The sequence below is a fragment of the Delphinus delphis genome, chromosome 1 (genome assembly GCF_949987515.2).
Source record: "Delphinus delphis chromosome 1, mDelDel1.2, whole genome shotgun sequence".
Classification (NCBI taxonomy): Eukaryota; Metazoa; Chordata; class Mammalia; order Artiodactyla; family Delphinidae; genus Delphinus; species Delphinus delphis.
In genome coordinates this window covers 87,960,618-87,981,401 of record NC_082683.1, presented here as the reverse complement: position 1 = coordinate 87,981,401, position 20,784 = coordinate 87,960,618, and the positions used below count along the sequence as shown (strand labels likewise).

Here is a 20,784-nt window from a genome sequence, read left to right as displayed (position 1 = left end):
TGCTGATTTTTTTTTAATCTATTAATCACACTTCTGGCAATCTAAAGACAAAAATCCACAGAAAGAAGCATTTACAGTGCAGAAAGTTGTTTGTCACATTATAAAAAATTTTGAAAAGAATCTAAAATGTTAAACAATGGTATGTACTCTAAAGGGGATATTATTTGGTCACGTAGGTAACAGAAAGGCAAAACATATGTAGGCCAAGGGAAAAAAGGTTCACAAAACTACACTGCAATTATACCTAAGTAAATAGTTCAAACTTAGAGAGATATAATTACAAGAGAAACTTTCTACTTTTCTTCTATAATGTGGTTATGCCAATTTGTTAGATTAAATTCATTAAATTATCCTCTTTTCAAACTAGATGTTTAAAATAATTTAATCATTTCCCAACCCCTCCTATCCTCCCCAAAAAGCATCCTCCCCTCCATGCCGTGCCCCCCATCTGATATTCCCTTCCCAACTTGGCCTACTGGGGTTGGTCATCCTTGATCCCTCTCAAATCTCTCTAGGTTTGACCCTGGTCCCCCAACACCGACACCAGAAGGCAGGGAGCTATTCACCTTAGTATCCTCAACTCCTAGAACAAGCCCTCATGTATGACAAGGCCTGGAAAAACACTTGTTGAATGAATTTTTATCCAAATTTGGCACTTATTACTACACACTTTTCCCAAATTACTTGTTGCTCACCTGTTCCCCTATTCTAAAGCTAGGCATTCATTCTCTCTTCGTTGTTTATTTCTTTCTTTTTTAAAAAATTTTTATTTTATTTCCCAGAGCCCACCACAATGCTGAGTCAAGCTCATGTGAGCTAAATAAATACTCACTGAACTAATGAATACTTGAATACACATCTCAAAAATGAGAAATTCATTTGCTTTAGACAGGTTCTTCCTTTAGAATGCAGATAATGTCCTAGGAGGGGGAAAATACTCATACACACACCTTCACACCTTCCAGTGAATTATCCTAAGCAATCATCACATTAACAACCTTCTGAGTGTTACTGAGTCAAGGGAGGATCTAAGTGTGAAAAGGGATGGAAAGGAGGGAAGACAAGCAGAGAAAAAGAGGCGAGCAGGAGCAGCCTAGGGCTCTTCAGGCGGAGTAAGACAATGGCTCAGAAAGAGATTTGGAAGGCCACACAACTTTCCTGCCTAGAGCACCAGCCACTCCTAAGTGCTTAAAATGCCAGGCACTGCCCTGACACCTTCATGAGCATGACCTCCTTCAGTCCTCACTGCAACTATGTTAGGCGGAGTGTTATTATCTCTGTTTTAAAGATGGAAAAAACAGGAGTTTGGATGAGTTAAATAACTTGGTCAAGACACACAAAAAACAAGTGAATTCAAGGCCAAGCCTGTGGCTCTGCTGAAGTCTTTGCTCTCAACCACTACACCAGATGGAGAATGGCTTCTCTGCAATTAGTAGTAGACTTAGAGGTATAATATAACTGCTAAGACCTTAAGTATGGTCTACAAAACAAATAGCAGACATAGATATGGTTGGAAAGTCTACAAACCTTAGCCTTGTCATCCCTGATTCAGACATGACATCTGGTTCAGGCCAGTCCCAGTTAATCCATAATTAGACCCCTTATTTAGCAATATGAGGCCTTAACAAGTGCGTTAAGGAACACACAATGTGGTAACCAGAATCCTCCACATAGCTGAAAAAATTCTTAATTCTTTAACTCTGAATTATTTTCCAATCCTTCAATCATCATGGCCTGCTCCAAATTCTCCTTGATCTCTTTACCATAGCTCTGTGAACCGAAAACAATACAGAAACAAGTGAGGATTTGGTCTCTAAGCATGTGGCAAGAGACTAATTAATTCATGATTTTAATTTTTTAAAAGTCATCTTCTTCAAATTCATATGGGAGTATTTTGGATGCTATGATAATCTAAGCATCCTAACTCTAAAACAGAAACTGCACTGAGTATTGTCCTGGAAGGGAAACATCTTTCCAGCAAAGTCTTAAAATCTGAGCCCTCCATCTCAAGGAGCACAACGTCACAGCTTAGGGATAAAGAGATGCTTCATGAGTGGGGACTGCCCTGAAATGGGTGCCTGTCATCTGCCGCGCGTCACTGTGATCTCCAGTGGCCACATCATTCCAGCAACTCTGGCTTTCAGATCACCCACAGAGAAGGGTTTGTGGATTTCCTACTGAACATGACGTTCTGTATTTTATCTCCTTTTTGATACTCATGACACCTCTAGGAGATAAAACATAAAAAGGCTCTCCCTCACTTACAGATAAGGAAATAGAAACACAAAAGCTTCTGTGACATACTTAAAGTCATGATCTAACGGAGAAACCACAGGCAAAGCCCTGACTCTAGGTACATAATGTCTGCACAAGATGTCACACTCAAAAGCAAGGGATGATAGTTGTACAACAATATGAACGTACCTAATACTACTGAACTATACCCTTAAAAATGCTTAAGATGCATCAAAGAAAAAAAGATTTTTGGTAACTATGTATGGTGACAGATGTTAACTGGATTTGTTAACTGGATTTGATAACCACTACGGTCATTTTGCAATTATTTGCAGATATTGAATCATTTTGTTGTACCTCTGAAACTAATATGTTATGTCAGTTATACCTCAATAAAAAATAATAAAAAACAAAGAAAAATTATTAAGATAGTAAATTTTACATATAGTATTTTACCATAATAAAAATAATTGAAAACAAAGTTTATCAAAAAAGAAAAAAAAAAAGCAGCAAGATAGTGATGTGACTTTGTATACAGGTACTGTCCTTGGTCTATAACCTTTGCTTTGATTCTGCATCTTTAAAGATCATGGTTGAGGGACTTCCCTGGTGGTGCAGTGGTTAAGAATCCGCCTGCCAATGCAGGGGACACGGGTTCGAGCACTGGTCCAGGAAGATCCCACATGCCGCGGAGCAACTAAGCCCCTGCGCCACAACTACTGAGCCTGCACTCTACAGCCTGCAAGCCACAACTACGGAGCCCAAGTGCCACAACTACTGAAGCCCGCACGCCTAGAGCCCGTGCTCCACAACAGAGAAGCCACCGCGATGCGAAGCCCACACATCGCAACGAAGAGTAGCCCCCACTCACCACAACTAGAGAAAGCCCTTGTGCAGCAACGAAGACCCAACGCAGCCAAAAATTTTTTTAAAAAAAACAACATGGTTGGCTCAATCATTACTGCAAATATTTCTGGTAATGAGGAAGACATGACTTTACACTTTATGTCCAATTTGATCCAATCTGATCATTTTCAGTTTCTTTCTGAAGTTACCCAAAGAAAGTCACCTTCCTTCTTTCTTTCATATTTTATCATTCCATTATTCATTCATTCAGTAGATATTTATGGAGCACCTACCATAGGCCAGGCACAGTTCTAAACTGATGCTCAGTGTTCAAGTACCGAAATAGTTCCATTCCAGTTGGTAAATCCTCCAGTCCCCTCCAGGCTGGCCACCTCGTCTCTTCCCTGAGGCCCTGCCCCCAACCCTGGACTTTCCCATGATTCAGCACAGCAGAAAGGCCCCACTGTGGCCGGTTTCCAGTTCAACTGGTGAATGCCTGGGCCTAACCCCTGATTAAATAGTTTATCACCTCCTAGACACAGCAATGAACAAAACAGACAAGGTCCCTACCCTCTAGCCTAGGAAAGAAATAACAAGTAAATACACAAATGAACCAGATAATTTCAAGTAGTAGAGTACTACAGAACAATGACTAAAACAGCAAAGGGCTAGAGGGTGACTGGAGGTGGAGGAAGCAAGGTAAAACTCAAGAGAAAGTCTCTCTGAGGAGGTGACATCAGATCAGACGGAAGAAGCAATGCAAGGGTCTGAGGTAAAAACCTGAGGTGAGAGAGAGAGAACAGAAATATCAAGGCCTTCCGGCAGGAGCACACTTGCAATTCCACGGCTAGAAGGCCAGCGGGATGGGAGCATCTTTGAGTAAGGTGATCACAGAGGGAGAAAGGGCCAGATCAGGGAGGACCTTCATGGCATTGGTAAGGAGGCTGAATTTCATGCCAAGAAGAGCGAGCGATCATTAGACAGATTTGAAAGAGGGCAATGATCTAATTTATAGTTTTAAAACATTACTCTGACAATTGTGTAGCAACTGGATTAAAGGGAAGCAAGGGTGTGAAAAGGAGACAATGTATGAAGCTGTGGTGGGCATTCAGGTGAACGGTGACAGTGGCTTGGACTAGGTGATAGCAACAGAGAGGGAAAGAAGTATTCTGACTCAATATGTGTTTTAGAGTTAGAAATTACTGATGAGTATAATGTGGGAAGAGGAAACAACAGGAATCAAAATGACTACGATCCTTTGATTCAGTAAGTTGCTGATGGTAGCTCATTTACTAAAAAGGCAATGAGTAGGGGAATAAATAGGTTTGTGGAGAGAAGGAATAAAAAATTCTGCCACAGTAAATATGACATATCATTTGGATATATTATGTGGTGCTATCAGACAGGCAGTTAGATATTTGACCTTGATAATAATCCTGTGAAGTAGACCAGAAAACCCTGGTATTAACCAAATTTTACAAATGAGAAGAATAAGGCTCAGGGAAAAAGGCTTGTCTTAGTACAAATCAGTCGTCAGTGCCCCTTGATAGAGGGCTGATACCACATATTAAAAAGAGGAACACCTTCACAGCTGGGGATTCTGAAAAATACACATGTACATAGCTCACCCCGTTTGGCTACATGGCTACTCCAAAAGTAAAAGTCTTTTATGCCCAAGAAGATTCCCCCAGGAGATTATGACTTACCCAAATAGCAATATGTAATACATATGAATCTTAGCTGAGATGTATGTATAAGGCCATTACTGTCTTCTTAAAATACTTGAGTCAACTATTAAATGCATACATATAATACAAAGGCAGGCACAAAATTTTCTTTAAGGAAAGTTTACAATTCCTGGTTCTCATTTTTATTAAGGGTTTTGTCAAAAAGCTTTCTGGGGAACACATTTCTCAAATTTGAAAAGAAAATCAGCTGGGAAATGACTAGTAAAATAATAATTACACTGCCTCTCAGGACCGTAATCAGCATTTAAGACAAGCTCATGCTGCCCTCAACATTTCCTCAGACTGCTTTTCTTTCATTTGGCTGCTTTAAAGTGGTGGAAACTTCTGCATTAGAAGATATATTTTATCCCCAAGCTCAACGTATCTATTAGAACTAAACTTCCATTCAAAATTCCAAAGGTGCCATGCTGAAATTAAGGAAGACACTAAAAACAGGAAGGACGGGCATTAAGAAAGAAAATAAGAGAAAGAAGGGGTGAAGGAGGGGAAGAGCGGGGAAGGAGCGAGTAACAAATGACCTCTTCCTGATGGCAATCCCTGTGACAAAGGACTCTCGAATAACGTGCTCAAAAACATCACAAAACCCCTCAGGAAGACAGGCTTGTTTACGTGGCTTGAATCCAGAGGTTATTACAGACTCTCCATAATTTAAACACGGTGTCAATTATGAGTTTCAAATAAATAGTAATTATCAAAGTGAAAAATAAGCATGCCTGCTTAATTCAGCTTAAACCAGCACTTCACTGAACCTTCATGCCAACAGCCAGCTTTTCATGCATGCTCTTAAAATAAAAGCAAGAGCCTGGCTGGCGCTACAAATAATCCTAGTATCCTCAGAATTGGAAGGAAACTTAGAGGTCATTATATCCAACCCTCTCATTTTACAGATAAGGAAACTAAGTAAAGCTAAGAAAGATAAAGTGGCTTACCCCTCATCACAGAGCCACTTTAGGATGAAAAACTGTGCTTCTGATTCTTAGTCATGATTCCAAATACTATAGCATGCTGTCTATGGAGCAGGAAAGAAAAGTACCACAAGGGATGGCCCAAGGCTTTACTGTAGCCACATCCTGATGAGAAAAGGTGGACAGAGCTGGGCATCTCAGTTCTGGAAAAAAGGCCCCGGGCTGCGGTCTGGCTGTCAGCCTGCCACTATCCTCAGCCTACACCCTGCAACAGCTGACAGTCTTTTCAACAGCACAGCTGGGCTTTTTCCCCCAAAGCTTTTGGGTTGATGTGGCAGAGTTTGATGTCTAGTAGCTGGTGCCTCCTTCCATCAAGGTCTTCAGAAGGAAGCCGCTGAAAGGTCATGCAGCAGTGAGCTTCCAGGCTTTAGAGAAACACCGACCTTCCTGAAGGATGAGAGGGAAAAGGACACCTCTCTCCCCTGCCTGCCCAATCCCAGTATATATAGAAAATTCTAGAAGTATTCACAACAAAATTGTGTAGCACATGGGCTTCCCTGGTGGCACAGTGGTTGAGAGTCCGCCTGCCGATGCAGGGGACACGGGTTCGTGCCCCGGTCCGGGAGGATCCCGCATGCCGCGGAGCGGCTGGGCCCGTGGGCTATGGCCACTGAGCCTGCGCATCCGGAACCTGTGCTCCGCAACGGGAGAGGCCACAACAGTGAGAGGCCTGCGTACCGCAGAAGTAAAAAAAAGTTTAAAAAAAAAAAAAATTGTGTAGCACATTCACGTGGAACTCACATTCACATTTTAGTGCCTACAGAGAACAAAATTTCTAATCAAAATTATTTTTGAAAAGTCATGTCTAGTCATTAGGGAAGTTGCAATATAAGCAGGATTTATATTCAGTTTGCTTACTGCAAACACTTGTATAGATAAATAAATGGACTGATAATAATAATAATGATGATCCTTCCCCATGCAATCAAGGATTTCCTCTTATCCCCAAAAAAAGGAAACCATTAAGTCTTTAATAATCTTCCACTATATATTTTTTTCCTGTAAATATCCTTTCTGGGTATTCTTTTTATTAAAAACACCTATACAACTGTGGAATACAAGCTACACATTGCAGTCCCAAGATTCTCTCATTAGCTAATGGAAAATAAGATCCAAGAGTAAACAGATGATCAATACTGGTCCACACTTTCCATTCCAGATCAATTCCCAAGCTGCTAATAATCTTCACCATCTCCCAATTCCACTGAAAAAGTGGCCTGGATTTTATCTGACAGTGTTAGCATTCCATTGGCCTGATTATAGAAAATAATCATGAAAAAAGTACTTACGGCATAAGCACCTATCAAAAATGCTGCATTTGCTCTTTTCCGTTGGTCAAAACAGGTGTAGTGCACAATTTTCTTTCGTGATAAACTGTATGACTAGAAAGAGGGAATAAAAAGAGTTCGTGTAACCACAGAGACAATTCACAATCAGTGAAATTTAACAACTTTCGACTTCAATTTCTATGGCATTCATACATAAGTTGTACGGGATGGAGGGATACTAGCTCATACTTTTTACAGCTCAATCATAATGTAAGAATTAGAGCATACCAAATATATTTCTCTCCAAGAAAGGAGAATGATACAATGGGAGATAAATTATTGGCATCTTTATTATAGCAGGAATCATTTTTGAAGATTTACTCTTGATCTTATATGTAAAGTCTATTCATCCTTTTTCATTCCCTAACACACCACACCCACTCCCAGAAAATTTATCTGTGCTTTTCATATTATGCCATTTGTTTTTAAATGTGTCAACCAATCTATTTTCCTCTCTAAAAATTTTTAAATGTCTATATTAACCAGAGCACCAATATTAATATTTTCTTTTTATAATGTTCTATTAAAAAATCTCCTTTTAATTACCTGAAAATAAATGGTTAATGGAAAAAAATGAACCATCAAAAGGATTATGTCAGCAAACATCTTAATACAATAGCCATATATTAAATTCATGGACTCAAATGAACAGTTATTAAGCACCAGCTGCTATACGCCAGGCAATATGCTGCATGCTCAACTAAATCCAAAATAAGCGACATAGTATATTGTACGCATGCTAAACACGAAAAGAAGGTAAAAACAAAAAGATCTGTTAAAATGAAATCAAATTATTAGTAAAAGTTCAAACATAAGACAATGAAAACATGATACAACTCAATGAAATCCACTCCATTTCCTCATATTTCAAAACAGTTATATGGTTTTCCTCATATTTCAAAACAAATGGTTTTCAAAATACAGACACATAAGTACATTTTCATATTTATCTATAAATTCATACCGACTAGAAAAAGGCAGCTTTTTATACTCTACACACTAACCACAACCCGCAGAATATCTGCTTTTAGAGCCCCCTTAAAAATGTAAGAACTCAACTATATACCTTTCTTTACCCTGCTGTTTTCTACAAGGAAAAGAAACTCTTCTAAAACTCTGAAGTCCATTCTAAGATGAAACAGCAACATTCTGGCTTTAATGTGTAACCACAGAAAACATAGTTCTATGCATCATGGCTGTAAGCCTAGAAACCCTCACCGTCCCAAGTCAGGCATTTCTTTGATAACCAAGAATCATGTTCTGAAAATGGCACTGCTCTTTTTTTTTTTTTAATTTATTTATTTATCTTTGGCTGTATTGGGTCTTCACTGCTGCACACGGGCTTTCTCTAGTTGAGGTGCGCGGGCTTCTCACTGTGGTGGCTTCTCTTGTTGCGGAGCACGGGCTCTAGGCGCACAGGTTTCAGTAGCTGTGGCATGCAGGCTCCGTAGTTGTGGCTCATGGGCTCTAAGGCACAGGCTCAGTAGTTGTGGCACACAGGGTTAGGTGCTCTGCAGCATGTGAGATCTTCCCAGACCTGGGCTCAAACCTGTGTCCCCTGCATTGGCAGGCGGATTCTTAACCACTGCGCCACCAGGGAAGTCCAGCACTGCTCTTTTAAGTTGAACTTTGAAAAATAAATGTTTGCCTCAAACCTCCTTGAGGTTTGGTCTCTTATTACCAAAGTCCTTATTTCCAGACAAGCTTACTAAAATACCCCTATGATATAAAGTTTAAAAGAGTACATTTAAAAACAATAATAATAAATTTTTTTTTAAAGAGTACATTTTATTCAATTCAGGTCAGTGGAGTTAAAGCACACAAGTTATCTAAAGACTTCAAGGTCACTATCAGTGGTGTTGACACTTGTCTACTTGCTTTCTCAATTTGGAATTGTTACCTGCTGGACATTTCTCATTTGTTTGTTTTTGCCAGTGATTTATCTCCATCAATAAGTTATGTTTGATTTATTGAAAGAAGGATCAAGGCTCTTAAGACCTAAGCTTCTTCTACGGTCTCTAAATCCTACACTACCTAGGGCTTCCCTGGTGGCGCAGTGGTTGAGAGTCTGCCTGCCAATGCAGGGGACACGGGTTCGAGCCCTGGTCTGGGAAGATCCCACATGCCGCGGAGCAGCTAGGCCCGTGAGCCACAACTATTGAGCCTGCGCGTCTGGAGCCTGTGCTCCGCAACAAGAGAGGCCGCGATAGTGAGAGGCCCGCGCACCGCAATGAAGAGTGGCCCCTGCTCGCTGCAGCTAGAGAAAGCCCTTGCACAGAAACGAAGACCCAACACCATCAGAAATAAAAAAATAAATAAATTTAAATTAAATCCTACACTACCTAAAGACTGCCTTACAGAGGCCATGACCCCGTTAACATGAGTCAGATGGAACACAAGGACTCAGCTCTTCTGGCTCTCAGCCTCTCACTATTTTCATTTCCTGGATCCCTGACACACCTCTGAGGAAGTTTAAATTATCTGTTTCGATGCCCTTTTCTACTAAGAGTTTAGGTTTCATAACAAGCTACTCTTATCATTAAATAATGTGGAATTAAATTTATTTTACAAATTTACTCACCAACAGTGACAAACTCCTATTGCTGTTTTTTCATCGCCAATGGTCTTTACTGTTGGATTGTTTTTGAACTTTTTGTGTTTGCTTCTTTTTTGTTTTTCTCTCTATTCTAAAGTATATGGAATGCAGAGAACCATCCTACAATGGGAACCGTGAGGACAGAATTCTGAAGGAAACTTTCTTTTCACTGTATACTTATACATTTTTTAAAGTAAACATAATACAAATTAAAATTTTAAGGGAAGAATTTTTTTTACCTTTACAAGCTTTCAGAAATTATATCAGATAAAGAATATTCTTCACAAAATCTACCTAGAAATTTTAACTATTTTAAAATACCTGGACTTCCCTGGTGGCGTAGTGGTTAAGCATCCGCCTGCCAATGCAGGGGACATGGGTTCGAGCCCTGGTCCAGGAAGATCCCACATGCCACGGAGCAACTAAGCCCATGCGCCACAACTACTGAGCCTGCGCTCTAGAGTCCGCGAGCCACAACTACTGAAGCCTGTGCGCCTAGAGCCCGTGCTCCACAACAAGAGAAGCCACCACAATGAGAAGCCCGCGCACCGCAACCAAGAGCAGCCCCCACTCGCCAAAACTAGAGAAAGCCCACGCGCAGCAACAAAGACCCAACACAGACAAAAATAAAAATAATAAATTAAATAAATTAAAAAATAAAATAAAATAAAATGGAATACCTCCTGTTGGAAGCTGCCTACAGGATGCAAACATAATTGACTTTTTTTGAAACATCTGTCACCCTACCTACTCACAAAATTTTTTTTCTTGTGATGAGAACTTTCAGGACTTACTCTCTCAGCAGCTTTCACACATGCAATACAGTGTTATTAACTGTAGTCACCATGCTGTACGTTACAATAACTGACTTTTTAAAATGAGAGTTCTCTATCTGACTTTCAGGAAAGCTTTTAAAACTCCTAGCATTTACCTTGCTTAGGGTTAGATATTTTGGAATTCAAGTGTTTTTCTCAGCACTGCAAGTCAAGAAATGATCTTCTGTTTAGTGAAGCTTGGCCAATATCTCCTAGGTCAGATCACAGAGAGGTGAGTTCTCACTCAAGGAATCAAAACTAATTCAAAGTGAAGGATAACAGAGAAAAATCTTATGTATTACAAGCCTTGTCCTAATTTCCCTCCCTGTCACAGCCAGGCCTTCCTCTTATGGGTCAGCATATCCCAGTCTTGCAGCAGTAACGCTGTTCAACAGAGGAGATATTCTGGTACTAGGATGAAAAATTTCAGGGATAACAAAACATTTTGCCAATCGTTTAGCTGGTGCTTTATATGATTGAGTTGATCTACACAACCTCTTTAACGTTTTCTCCTTCTAAATATTAAACATGTCCTTATCTTAAAAACAAAAACTACCTATTACATATCAAAGCACACTGATAACTAAAGTGCCTTTAGAGGAACATTTGGCTCGTCCTTCGAGATCTTTCATATGGAAGAACTTTACCATGCAAGAAAAGAAAGTCCTGCAGACAATAGGACTCTATTTTATAAATGAGCCCCGTAGATATTTTTTCAAGTTCTGCTGTAATATCAGGAGAATTCCATGCCTCCAAACTGGACAGTTGCCTCTTCCTTACCTGGCTGCCACCCCTACAGTCTGGTGTATCGGCCACACCCTTCATGGAGACTACTTGCTAAACCATACCATCACCTCTGGCTTTTAGTGAGCTCCTTGCTCTAATACAGATTCTTTCTGCTTTACATGAAAAGCTTAGAGATTACAAAAACACTGTGCACAATAGCAAAGTAAAGTTAGAAATTGGTAAAACAAATGAATATAGTCTTAAATATAAAGAGGAGGATGTCACAGAAGGAATGCTAAGACCTCTGGACTATTTGTCTGCTCTGCAGCAAGGCTGCACGTGACCCATTGCAAATTATAACATGCAGCCACTATCCACACTATATTGTAGATTTCTATCTGGAAACTGGAGTATACAGCCTTGTGAATCTTCTTAACCTAAGTGGACACAGCCAGCCCTCTATAATAACAACAACAACAGTAATATTTATTAGTCACTTGCTACATGCCATTATTTCTCAAAGCAGTAGGACAGTGCCAAAGGGGTCCAGTTTGACCAGACACAGAGTGACTCCCAAACCAAAGGTCCTGGGCAAGGCTGAAGTATAATGAGCATGCTGTGTCTCTCTTTTACCAAGAGAACATAAGCCTGGAGCCATGGAGGGCCTGGCTTAACACACTTGGCCAATGGCTCCCAGGCCAGATGAGAGAGTTGAGTGCTCTCCACAACTGTGGTAGACGGGAGGAATCCAGAACTCTCTCACTGAGCTTGACAACTTGCGTGAACCTTAATTCTCAATTATAAGGCCATAACAAGTTTCACGGTTCAAAATTTAAATAATTCTCAGGTTGAACTGGTCAATAATTTAAAAACTTTTCAGAAATAAAAAACAAACTAAATTTCTATCTAAATTATATTACCATATTGTATTTCATCCTCTTAACAGACTGATTCAGAGTCACCTAGAGAGCTCATTAAACCACAGATTGCTGGGCCCCACCCCTAGAGTTTCTGATTCAGCAGGGAAGGGCCAGAGAATATGCATTTCTAACAATTCCTTGGTAATTAATACTGATGCTGCTGGTCCAGGGACCACACACTGAAATCCACTGTGCTAAGATATTGCTAAATTTTGGAAAAGAGTGCATGAAAATGTGGGAAAAGGCCCCATTCCTGGAAATGCTCTATATGGATCCTAAAATACCGTCCATCTGGTCAAGTAGCCCCAAAAGACACTTAAATTCTTTTAGGAACTCCAAATCATGCCATGTAACTTTTAAAGGTATGTTATAGAAAACATATTTCCCCAGATTCCTCAGAAAACTTTATTACAATTTGTAAATTCTTGCATTCCAGCTGATAACACCTAAGGAAAAAGTTCCTTTAATGTTTCAGTAACTAAGCTGCTTTAAATGGTGTTATTCCAGGGCTTCCCTGCTGGTGCAGTGATTGAGAATCCGCCTGCCAATGCAGGAGACACGGGTTTGAGCCCTGGCCCAGGAAGATCCCACATGCCGCAGAGCAACTAAGCCCATGCGCCACAACTACTGAGCCTGCGTTCTAGAGCCTGCGAGCCACAACTACTGAAGCCCACGTGCCTAGAGCCCATGCTCCACAACAAGAGAAGCCACGACAATAAGAAGCCGGCGCACCGCAACGAAGAGTAACCCCCGCTCGCCGCAACTAGAGGAAGCCCACGCACAGCAACGAAGACCCAACTCAGCCAAAAATAAATAAATAAATAAATAAATAAATAATGGTGTTATTCCAGAGGTTCCAAATTCAGATGCTCTCAGGGGCCAAGAATTTAAAGTGGGTCAGCTGGGAAACTAGAAAAGCATGCCCTACCCAATGCAGACCTAGGTCTCATGCAGGAATCTGGGCCCAAATAAGATACCACAATATATAAAAGAAGCCAGAAATCTAAAATTTAATGAAAATTTTCATAAATTACAGATGTTGACCATAAATTCAAAATTTTTAAACAGCATTCATGCCAAAAAAAACCATGTCTGTGGACTGAAAGCAGCCCATAGGCAATCAGTTTGCCGAATCTGAGTGCTGGGATACTGCAGCTGAAGAAAGTTCTAACGATCCAATCAGCATGAATTGAGCACCTGTTGTGTGTCAAGCACAGTGCTGAGCAACATGGTAACAAGGGAAGCAGAACCCCAGTCTCTAGCCATCTAAGTGCTCAAAGTCTAATGAATATTTGATGCTAAACCAGGGGAAAATATTAGCCAAGGCTTATTACAAATGGAAGAGAATAACTACCTAGGGAGGCATTCACAGCACAGCAAGGTCCAATGGAATGATCTTAATTACAGGTACAATAATTGTTTCATTTAACAAGGTAAAAAAATAGTAACTAAAAGATGGGATTTAGTAATGAATATCTATCAATGAACATAAGCAAACCTATGGAAATTTCCAGACCTGTACTGCTTACCTGAGTGAGAATTAAAGTTCTACCACTCTTACGTAAATCATGACAAGTGTGTAATATAGCATATAAATGTTTGATGGTACTTGTAAACCCAAGTACAATGACTGCCATTTTAGAAAAATACAAACTAAGATGAGGATATTGACCCCAGACAGACATTTTCTATCTCAGAAAGGAAAGCTATGTGAAAAGTTGCATTCTAATGGGATCATTCCTGGTGAAAAACAAGCCACGGCAACTCAGACAGAGAGAGAAAAGGATGACATGCTACACAAATCACAAATACCCTAGGCTATCCTTGAGTTATGGTGACAGACACAAATCATGCACTTGTTCAGTTTAGGTCAGGAGACCACAAACTACTTAACCATTCAAAATTAAACGGTGATGCAATTAAGCTCAAAGCCAGAAAACAAAAGAGTTAATGGCCAATTTAAACAAAAACAGATTTTGGGGGCAGCCTTTCGGTAAAGTTGTTTGCCATGCTTAAAAGTAAAATCTTCAAGTCGAGTGGTTAGAATGGGATGTTTGAGCTGTGTCATTCGGCCTGATTAAGCTAAGGAAGACATTAGTGCAGCCTGGATTATATGCCCTTTAATAAAAAACAAACTGAGCCCATGCACTTCCCTAAACAAGCAAGCTCGGCCAATGATGGTGGTCAGATTAAGTAGATTACAGCACAGGGACCGTGGTGACCAAGGCATCATTCTCTTACAGTGACTAGGCTAGCCCAGTAACGGCCGCAGCAATCAGCGTCTCCAGAGCAATCAGTGGTCATTCCATTGCAAAAGCGATAAAATGAACAGGTCGTCCTGTGAGCAGCCATGACCTCTACATGTTTTACCTCCAACTTCCCCAGGAAAGGGATATTCTTGAAAATTTTCTTTGGCTGTACAAAACAAAATACGGTTTATGTTTTCATTTAAAGCTAAAATAAAACAGATCGAAGAGTTTATTTAAAAAGAAAACGGTGTCTCTTTATGGTCCATTTTGTTTCAAACCCAGTATGTTTCATTTAATGAAATGGCACCTTTGATCAAAGTAGGAGTCAAAACATCAAGAAAAGTTGCTCATAAAGGTTAATCGATCAGGCTGATAATATAGTTGAAGGTATTTGGGGATTCTCTATAAAAGGGGGTTTTCTTGCCTGAGGCCTCTGAATGGGCATAAGGGCTCCAGGCCTTGCAAACTCTAGGTAAGCTCACTCCTGTGGGAATTAACACTTTTAGCACCCCTGAAACCTCTTTAAACTACATGAACACTCTCCAGAATGTAGCTTGCTCTTCTTCCCCCAAAAGCCCATGAACCTGCAACAGAAGATAACCTCATGAAGAAATCTTCAACATGTTTTTGTAGTTATAATAAGAGGGTGGTCTGATCACTGTATCAAAAGAGTGCTTGTGTACAACCACCTGATACCGTGGCAGGTACCTGGTTACCAGATAGGATTACTGCACTGATTCATTCAGCAACAAGGACATTCCCTGAGCCCCACCATCTGCCAGGTACTTTCAGTGCTTTCATATAATCATCCATTTCACCATGCCCCCCTCCCTTTTCTGCTTTTACCCTGAAACGGCCATGTGGGATGTTTTGTATATTTAAAATTACCTTTCTGGCAATATTCTTTTAAATCTTTCTAAATTGTCCCCAAGATTACTGTGATTGTCCTGTTGATTCATAAGAGCAGGTGTTAAAAAAAAAAAAAATCACTGCCCTAGAAAACGTCCCCTTTTTTCAGAGACACTCTTTTTTCCCGCAGGCTGGGGTTTTATTTTTCTCAGAGGAAAAGTGAAATCAACAGTTAAAACTGTGTTGATTATTTTAGAAAAAGCCAGTTCAATCATATTATGTTTCTAAAACTGTCAAATTATTGAATCAGTAATTGAAAGATTTTCTTAACTGATTAACTTTGAAAAAGGTACTCTGCTTTTCAAAATACCACTACCTTGTCTTTAATTACTACAGTCTTCTCTTTTAGAAGCTCATATAGTCCAGCCCAGTGTTCTTAGCATTGTCTGTGCCAAAAATCCCTTTGAGAACCTATTAAAAAGTTATGAATCCTCTCAGAATAAAAATGTAAATACATACAAAATTTTATATATAATTTCAGAAGTTTATGGATTCTTTGAAGTATAAGATTACAATAATGGGTCTAGCCTATCAATCATTGATGACATTTTAAATTAAATAACATACACAGTTTTGCAAACTGTCCTCACTTCATTAAATCTTCTTCCTTTGACTGATTCCCTTATTATGGTAACTCTTGACCAGAAATAGCAAACTACTACCTATTACTGTATAACTCTTAATACTTGCATTTTTTAAAGTATAGTTTAAAATGAGAAACAGGGTTTTTGCTGGTGGTAGTGGTTTCTGATTTTCGTTTTTTAATCTAAGTAAATGTGTAATGGATAATTTTAATTCATATAATTAAAATGAAGGCCATTGGGAAAAGAATGAATACAAATACACACACAAAAAAAATCAGTAAGTCATCACCTCAAATCATCAACTTTAAAAAAAAACCTTTTAACATATAAAAAATAAGAAATTTGGGTTTGGAATAGAATGTACTGTAAAATATTACCTATCTACCTAAGGTATCAAATAAAGGGGAAAAAATAATAAGAGGTTTACTGGAAGAAATAAAAATTTCCAAAGTAGAAAATAAAATGCGCCTCAAAGAGTTAGGAAACCACACAGAAAAAGAATTCTAAGAAGTTCTTTGTTAAAAGAACAGAAGTTATTTAAGTTATTTTAACAAAAGTTATTTGTTAAAATAATGCCAATTATTCAGAGAAGCAAAGGAGTTTGAGGACCAAGTCAGTGGCATCAGATTGGGTATTTAAGATGTCACTAGAGCAGTTTCAGCACAGTTAGGAAGACAAAGGTGGGAGAGCAAATGATAAGAAATCAGTGCGAAGTAAGGATGTAATCATGCTGAGGGCAGGATATTGAAACCTCTAGAGGCAAAAGGATGGAAGAGGATCTGTAAGTCATGGGGATCGTGATAAGGCCAAAGCAGTTTCTGTGTGTTTAGTGACCCTGTGCTGGACACTTGGAGACAAAAGTCTCCATCTTTTGATAAGGCATGCCTCCATCCTCTAGGAGCTCAAAGTCTAGTGAGAAAGATAGATGCAATTGAAAATTGCAAATTATAACTGAAATTATTATTTCAATTAAAATTACAACTCATCAGTAACAGAGATCTGCACAAAGAATTACAGGAAAACAAAGGAGGCACCTCCCACTTTGTCCAGCAGCACAAGGAGATGCTTACTAGATGTGGTGGTGCTTGCACAAGGTCTTAAAGAATGAGGAGTTATCAAACCAGAGGGCAAGGGCACTCCAGCCATACTGGATGTCACACGCAATTGTGTGGAGCAGCGTTGTGGTTCGGGGTAAAGTTCAAGGCTAGGAGCAGCAGGGGTACTGCAATCTTCAGTAACTCAGTAAGTTAGTGCATGAAATCACCCACTGGGAAGATGCCAAGGGTGGGAGTTGTCAAAGTGAGCAAGACAAAAGGCATGGAAGTATGGTGCCAAAGGTCTTACCAAAATGAGTGACCGTGGGCTGCAGACAAGAGACATCGAAAGGGAGCTGAGGGCCTAAAAGAATAGGGAAACTGAAGGCCTGGAGATTACACAAGGGTGAGAGAGACGATGTGGGAGGCGTGTAACAAGGAGGGTACATTCAAAATCCGAAAGGCTAGAGTCTGGGTTCCAGGAGGCAAAGCAGCCGGAGTGGCAGGAACGGTCACTGGAGTAAAAAAGAAGCAGAGGAGCTATGAGGCCACCACGGGACAACAAGGGGAAGTCAGTCAGGGCAGTGCTGTGGGTGAGTGCAGGAAGATGATAAACCAGAGGCTGTAGTTACCAGTGAAGGTGGAGAGAAGTGTATGAATGATGCAGTCAAGGGCCTGAGAACCGGCCCCGACCTTACCCTGCAGCCTTGGGCAAGTCACATGCCTCTCCTGGGCTTCCCTTTCTGCACCTATGAAATCAGGAGCCTGGACTAAATGGTTATTTGGATTCCTAAAATGATATCGCATAGCTTTCGCATATGGAAATGATAGCTATGAGGCTGAGGTGTTCGTAAACTTTGTTGAAGAACTGTCTTTATTGTATCTATCAGAATTCACGAATGTTACCTTAGTAACTTTCTTTTGTATAGGACTTCAAAATTTACAAAGCTCTCTTACACATATTTTCTAACCTCTGTACATATATAATCCTAACCACCTTTCTGTGAGAGCTCTATAAACCCTATTTTAGAGCTGAAGAAACAGATTCTACAAGGCTGAAGCGACGGCAGCTTTGAATTGGTAATGTAAGTCTTTTTCTCCTGATAAAGAGATTCTACTTGGTATGTTTTATTGAGATAACCCATGGCTTACTAACATTTAAAATTCATTCCCTCAGCAAGTAACAAGGGTCCCACTAATTGTACTAAAGCTAAAAAGGTCATTCATTCCAGGCATCCATCAGATTACCTGATCACTGAAATGAACAGAGGGGACTGTCTGAACTTTATTAAATTTGTATAATGTTGAAAGAAAGCTTTGTAAATGAAAAATATCAAAACAAGTCCTTGTATATGCTTACCCATACTGTTTAGTATAGACCATGATAGTAAAATAGTCTTAATTCAATCCATCTACTCTTATGTACTTGTTATATAGAGCACTGAGTCAGACCAGAAAATTTGTTTTCCTGATAATGATTCCTTTCTCTTCAATCATTCCAGATAGCAGACAGGTTCCACACTGTTGATTATAATACCCAGTTCATACCAACTACATACTAACAGGACTAATCAAGAAAGTGAAGAAATTCCTAGGTCCTCAAAAGGAAGAAATGGCTTTTAATTATTTATGAATTATCCTTTCCTTGTTCATTCATCCATAAAAAGTCCATTTAATATTTTTTATTAAATCTTTTGGGGATATTATTTGCTTCCTTGGTGATTACAAAAATTTTAACTTTATCTTTTAAATGATAGGCAGTAGCTTCTTTTCTGAAAAATGTAAGTAGGTTTAGAAATTGAGTTATTTGTAGTGAGGTGGATGGACCTAGAGTCTGTCATACAGAGTGAAGTAAGTCAGAAAGAGAAAAACAAATACCATATGCTAACACATACATATGGAATCTAAAAAATGGTTCTGAAGAACCTAGGGGCAGGATAGGAAGAAAGACGCAGACGTAGAAAATGGACTTGAGGACACAGGGAAGGGGAAGGGTAAGCTGGGACGAAGTGAGAGAGTGGCATGGACATATATACACTACCAAATGTAAAACAGATAGCTAGTGGGAAGCAGCTGCATAGTACAGGGATATCAGCTCGGTGCTTTGTGACCACCTAGAGGGGTGGGATAGGGAGGGTGGGAGGGAGACGCAAGAGGGAGGAGATATGGGGATATATGTATATGTATAGCTGATTCACTTTGTTATGAAGCAGAAACTAACACACAATTGTAAAGCAATTCTATTCCAATAAAGATGTTAAAAAAAATAGAAAATGAAATTTAAAAATTTAGTATGAATAAAAAATAAAATTTTTTAAAAATGTAAGTAGGTTTTACATACTATGTATTTCTGAGTCAGACACTACTTTAGAAATTAATCCCCTAAAAAGTTGATTACAACAGATCTTATGTGATTTTTGACTTTAAAAATCTCTCTTTGGTATCATTCCATGTCCATTTAGCATGTTGAGATCAATGGCAAAAATCTGTGAATTCATATTTTACAGGAAATTCTCCATGATAGACTGTCTTTTATACCTAAGTACAATAAAAATCAATCAAATCAAAAGATTATCATTAAGCAGGTAATATATACAAGGCACTGCACTATGTCATGCCAGAAACATTTTACCCAGCAGAAAGATTAAACTATCCAAGCATTATAATTTAGTGGTTATCCTCAAGAGCATGCTGTGTAGATTTCACCTTGCAAACTGAAACATTTAAGATCCCCATTTAGAAAATTGAGAGAAAAAGATAAATATTTCTTTCTGTGTGATGAAGTAAGTTTACCAAAACTAGGAATATAGATGTCACTCTTCCTCATATATGCTTAGAATTTAAGAGGGAAAAAAAGCCACATGTAAAATTTAAAAAATAGAGATGAATAGTGAATGTATGACCCAAAATTTGTCATAACAGGTAAAATCCATGCTCTATTGCTGCTAGTTGATCAATCTCACTTGGCTGTTAACTCTACAGAGGTGACATTCAAGAAATACACAAAAATTTCAATCTTGATCAGATAGAAAAAGCTTATGCTCCAGAGCTCCTGCCGTGCAATGATGAGCCAGCCCCCTTCATCGCCTGGTAACAGTGTCCAGAAGTGGACCTGAAGGTTTCAGAAAAATCATCCTAGGAGGGAATTTGATAAACTCATTAACAACAACCTGAAAGGATTTGAGTTTTCTTTCTTAGATCACTATTTCAATGACTTCATTCAGCTCATGTTTCCATTGATCCTGAAAAATGAAAGAGGTTAACATGTCCTTTGTGGGGTAATCAGGTAGATCAATTTCAACTTCTAGGTGAACTACTCACTTAAATTTCCAAAGATCAAGATTACCTAACTAAATGGTATATGCACAGCAACCCCACTGGTTAGATTTCACAGTTCAAATTTTTAATACCAAAATATAAACATCACCACAATACTCACTTTTAGTTTCTTGTTTAGTTTACAGCAGTATCTGTACACCATTGCCAAGTTCAGAGGTCCAAAATCTGCATAGAAACTGAGATTTTTTTTTTAAGTAGTATTTAGTAAAGATATTTTCAGTAACATCAATGCTCATTTTTATTTTCATTAAAGTTACAATCAGGTTTCAATTATCTTTGGGAATAAAGGTTAGTATACGACTGAATCATAATAATCCAAATAACTAGTGATTTCACCCTGCCAATGCCCTCCAGTTACTATAACCAGTCTCATAACAGGGAACTATTTGGACAGTTTTGAGTTCCACCTCCTTTTATCTCCCTGCCAGGACATTAAGTAAAAGAATTAAAAAGCAAGCACTGAAAGAACCAATATGAACAAAACATATAT

At 39.1% G+C, this 20,784-nt stretch overlaps 1 protein-coding gene across 5 annotated transcripts in view; it reads right to left on the bottom strand.

Annotated features, from left to right (window-relative positions):
• CDC14A (cell division cycle 14A) overlaps positions 1 to 20,784 on the bottom strand; it is a 185,339-nt gene that overhangs the window by 145,428 nt on the left and 19,127 nt on the right. For 3 of the 5 annotated variants that reach the window (XM_060026310.1, XM_060026302.1, XM_060026306.1), the window contains exons 3-4: positions 20,395 to 20,470; positions 7,084 to 7,176 (exon numbers count right to left, since the gene is read on the bottom strand). In XM_060026310.1, the coding sequence (XP_059882293.1) occupies positions 7,084 to 7,176; positions 20,395 to 20,436 (135 nt within the window). In that variant the 5' untranslated portion in view covers positions 20,437 to 20,470. Of the gene's footprint in view, positions 1 to 7,083; positions 7,177 to 14,420; positions 14,595 to 20,394; positions 20,471 to 20,784 lie in introns of those variants that run through there. The other 2 variants (XM_060026312.1, XM_060026311.1) reach the window with 2 other exon arrangements.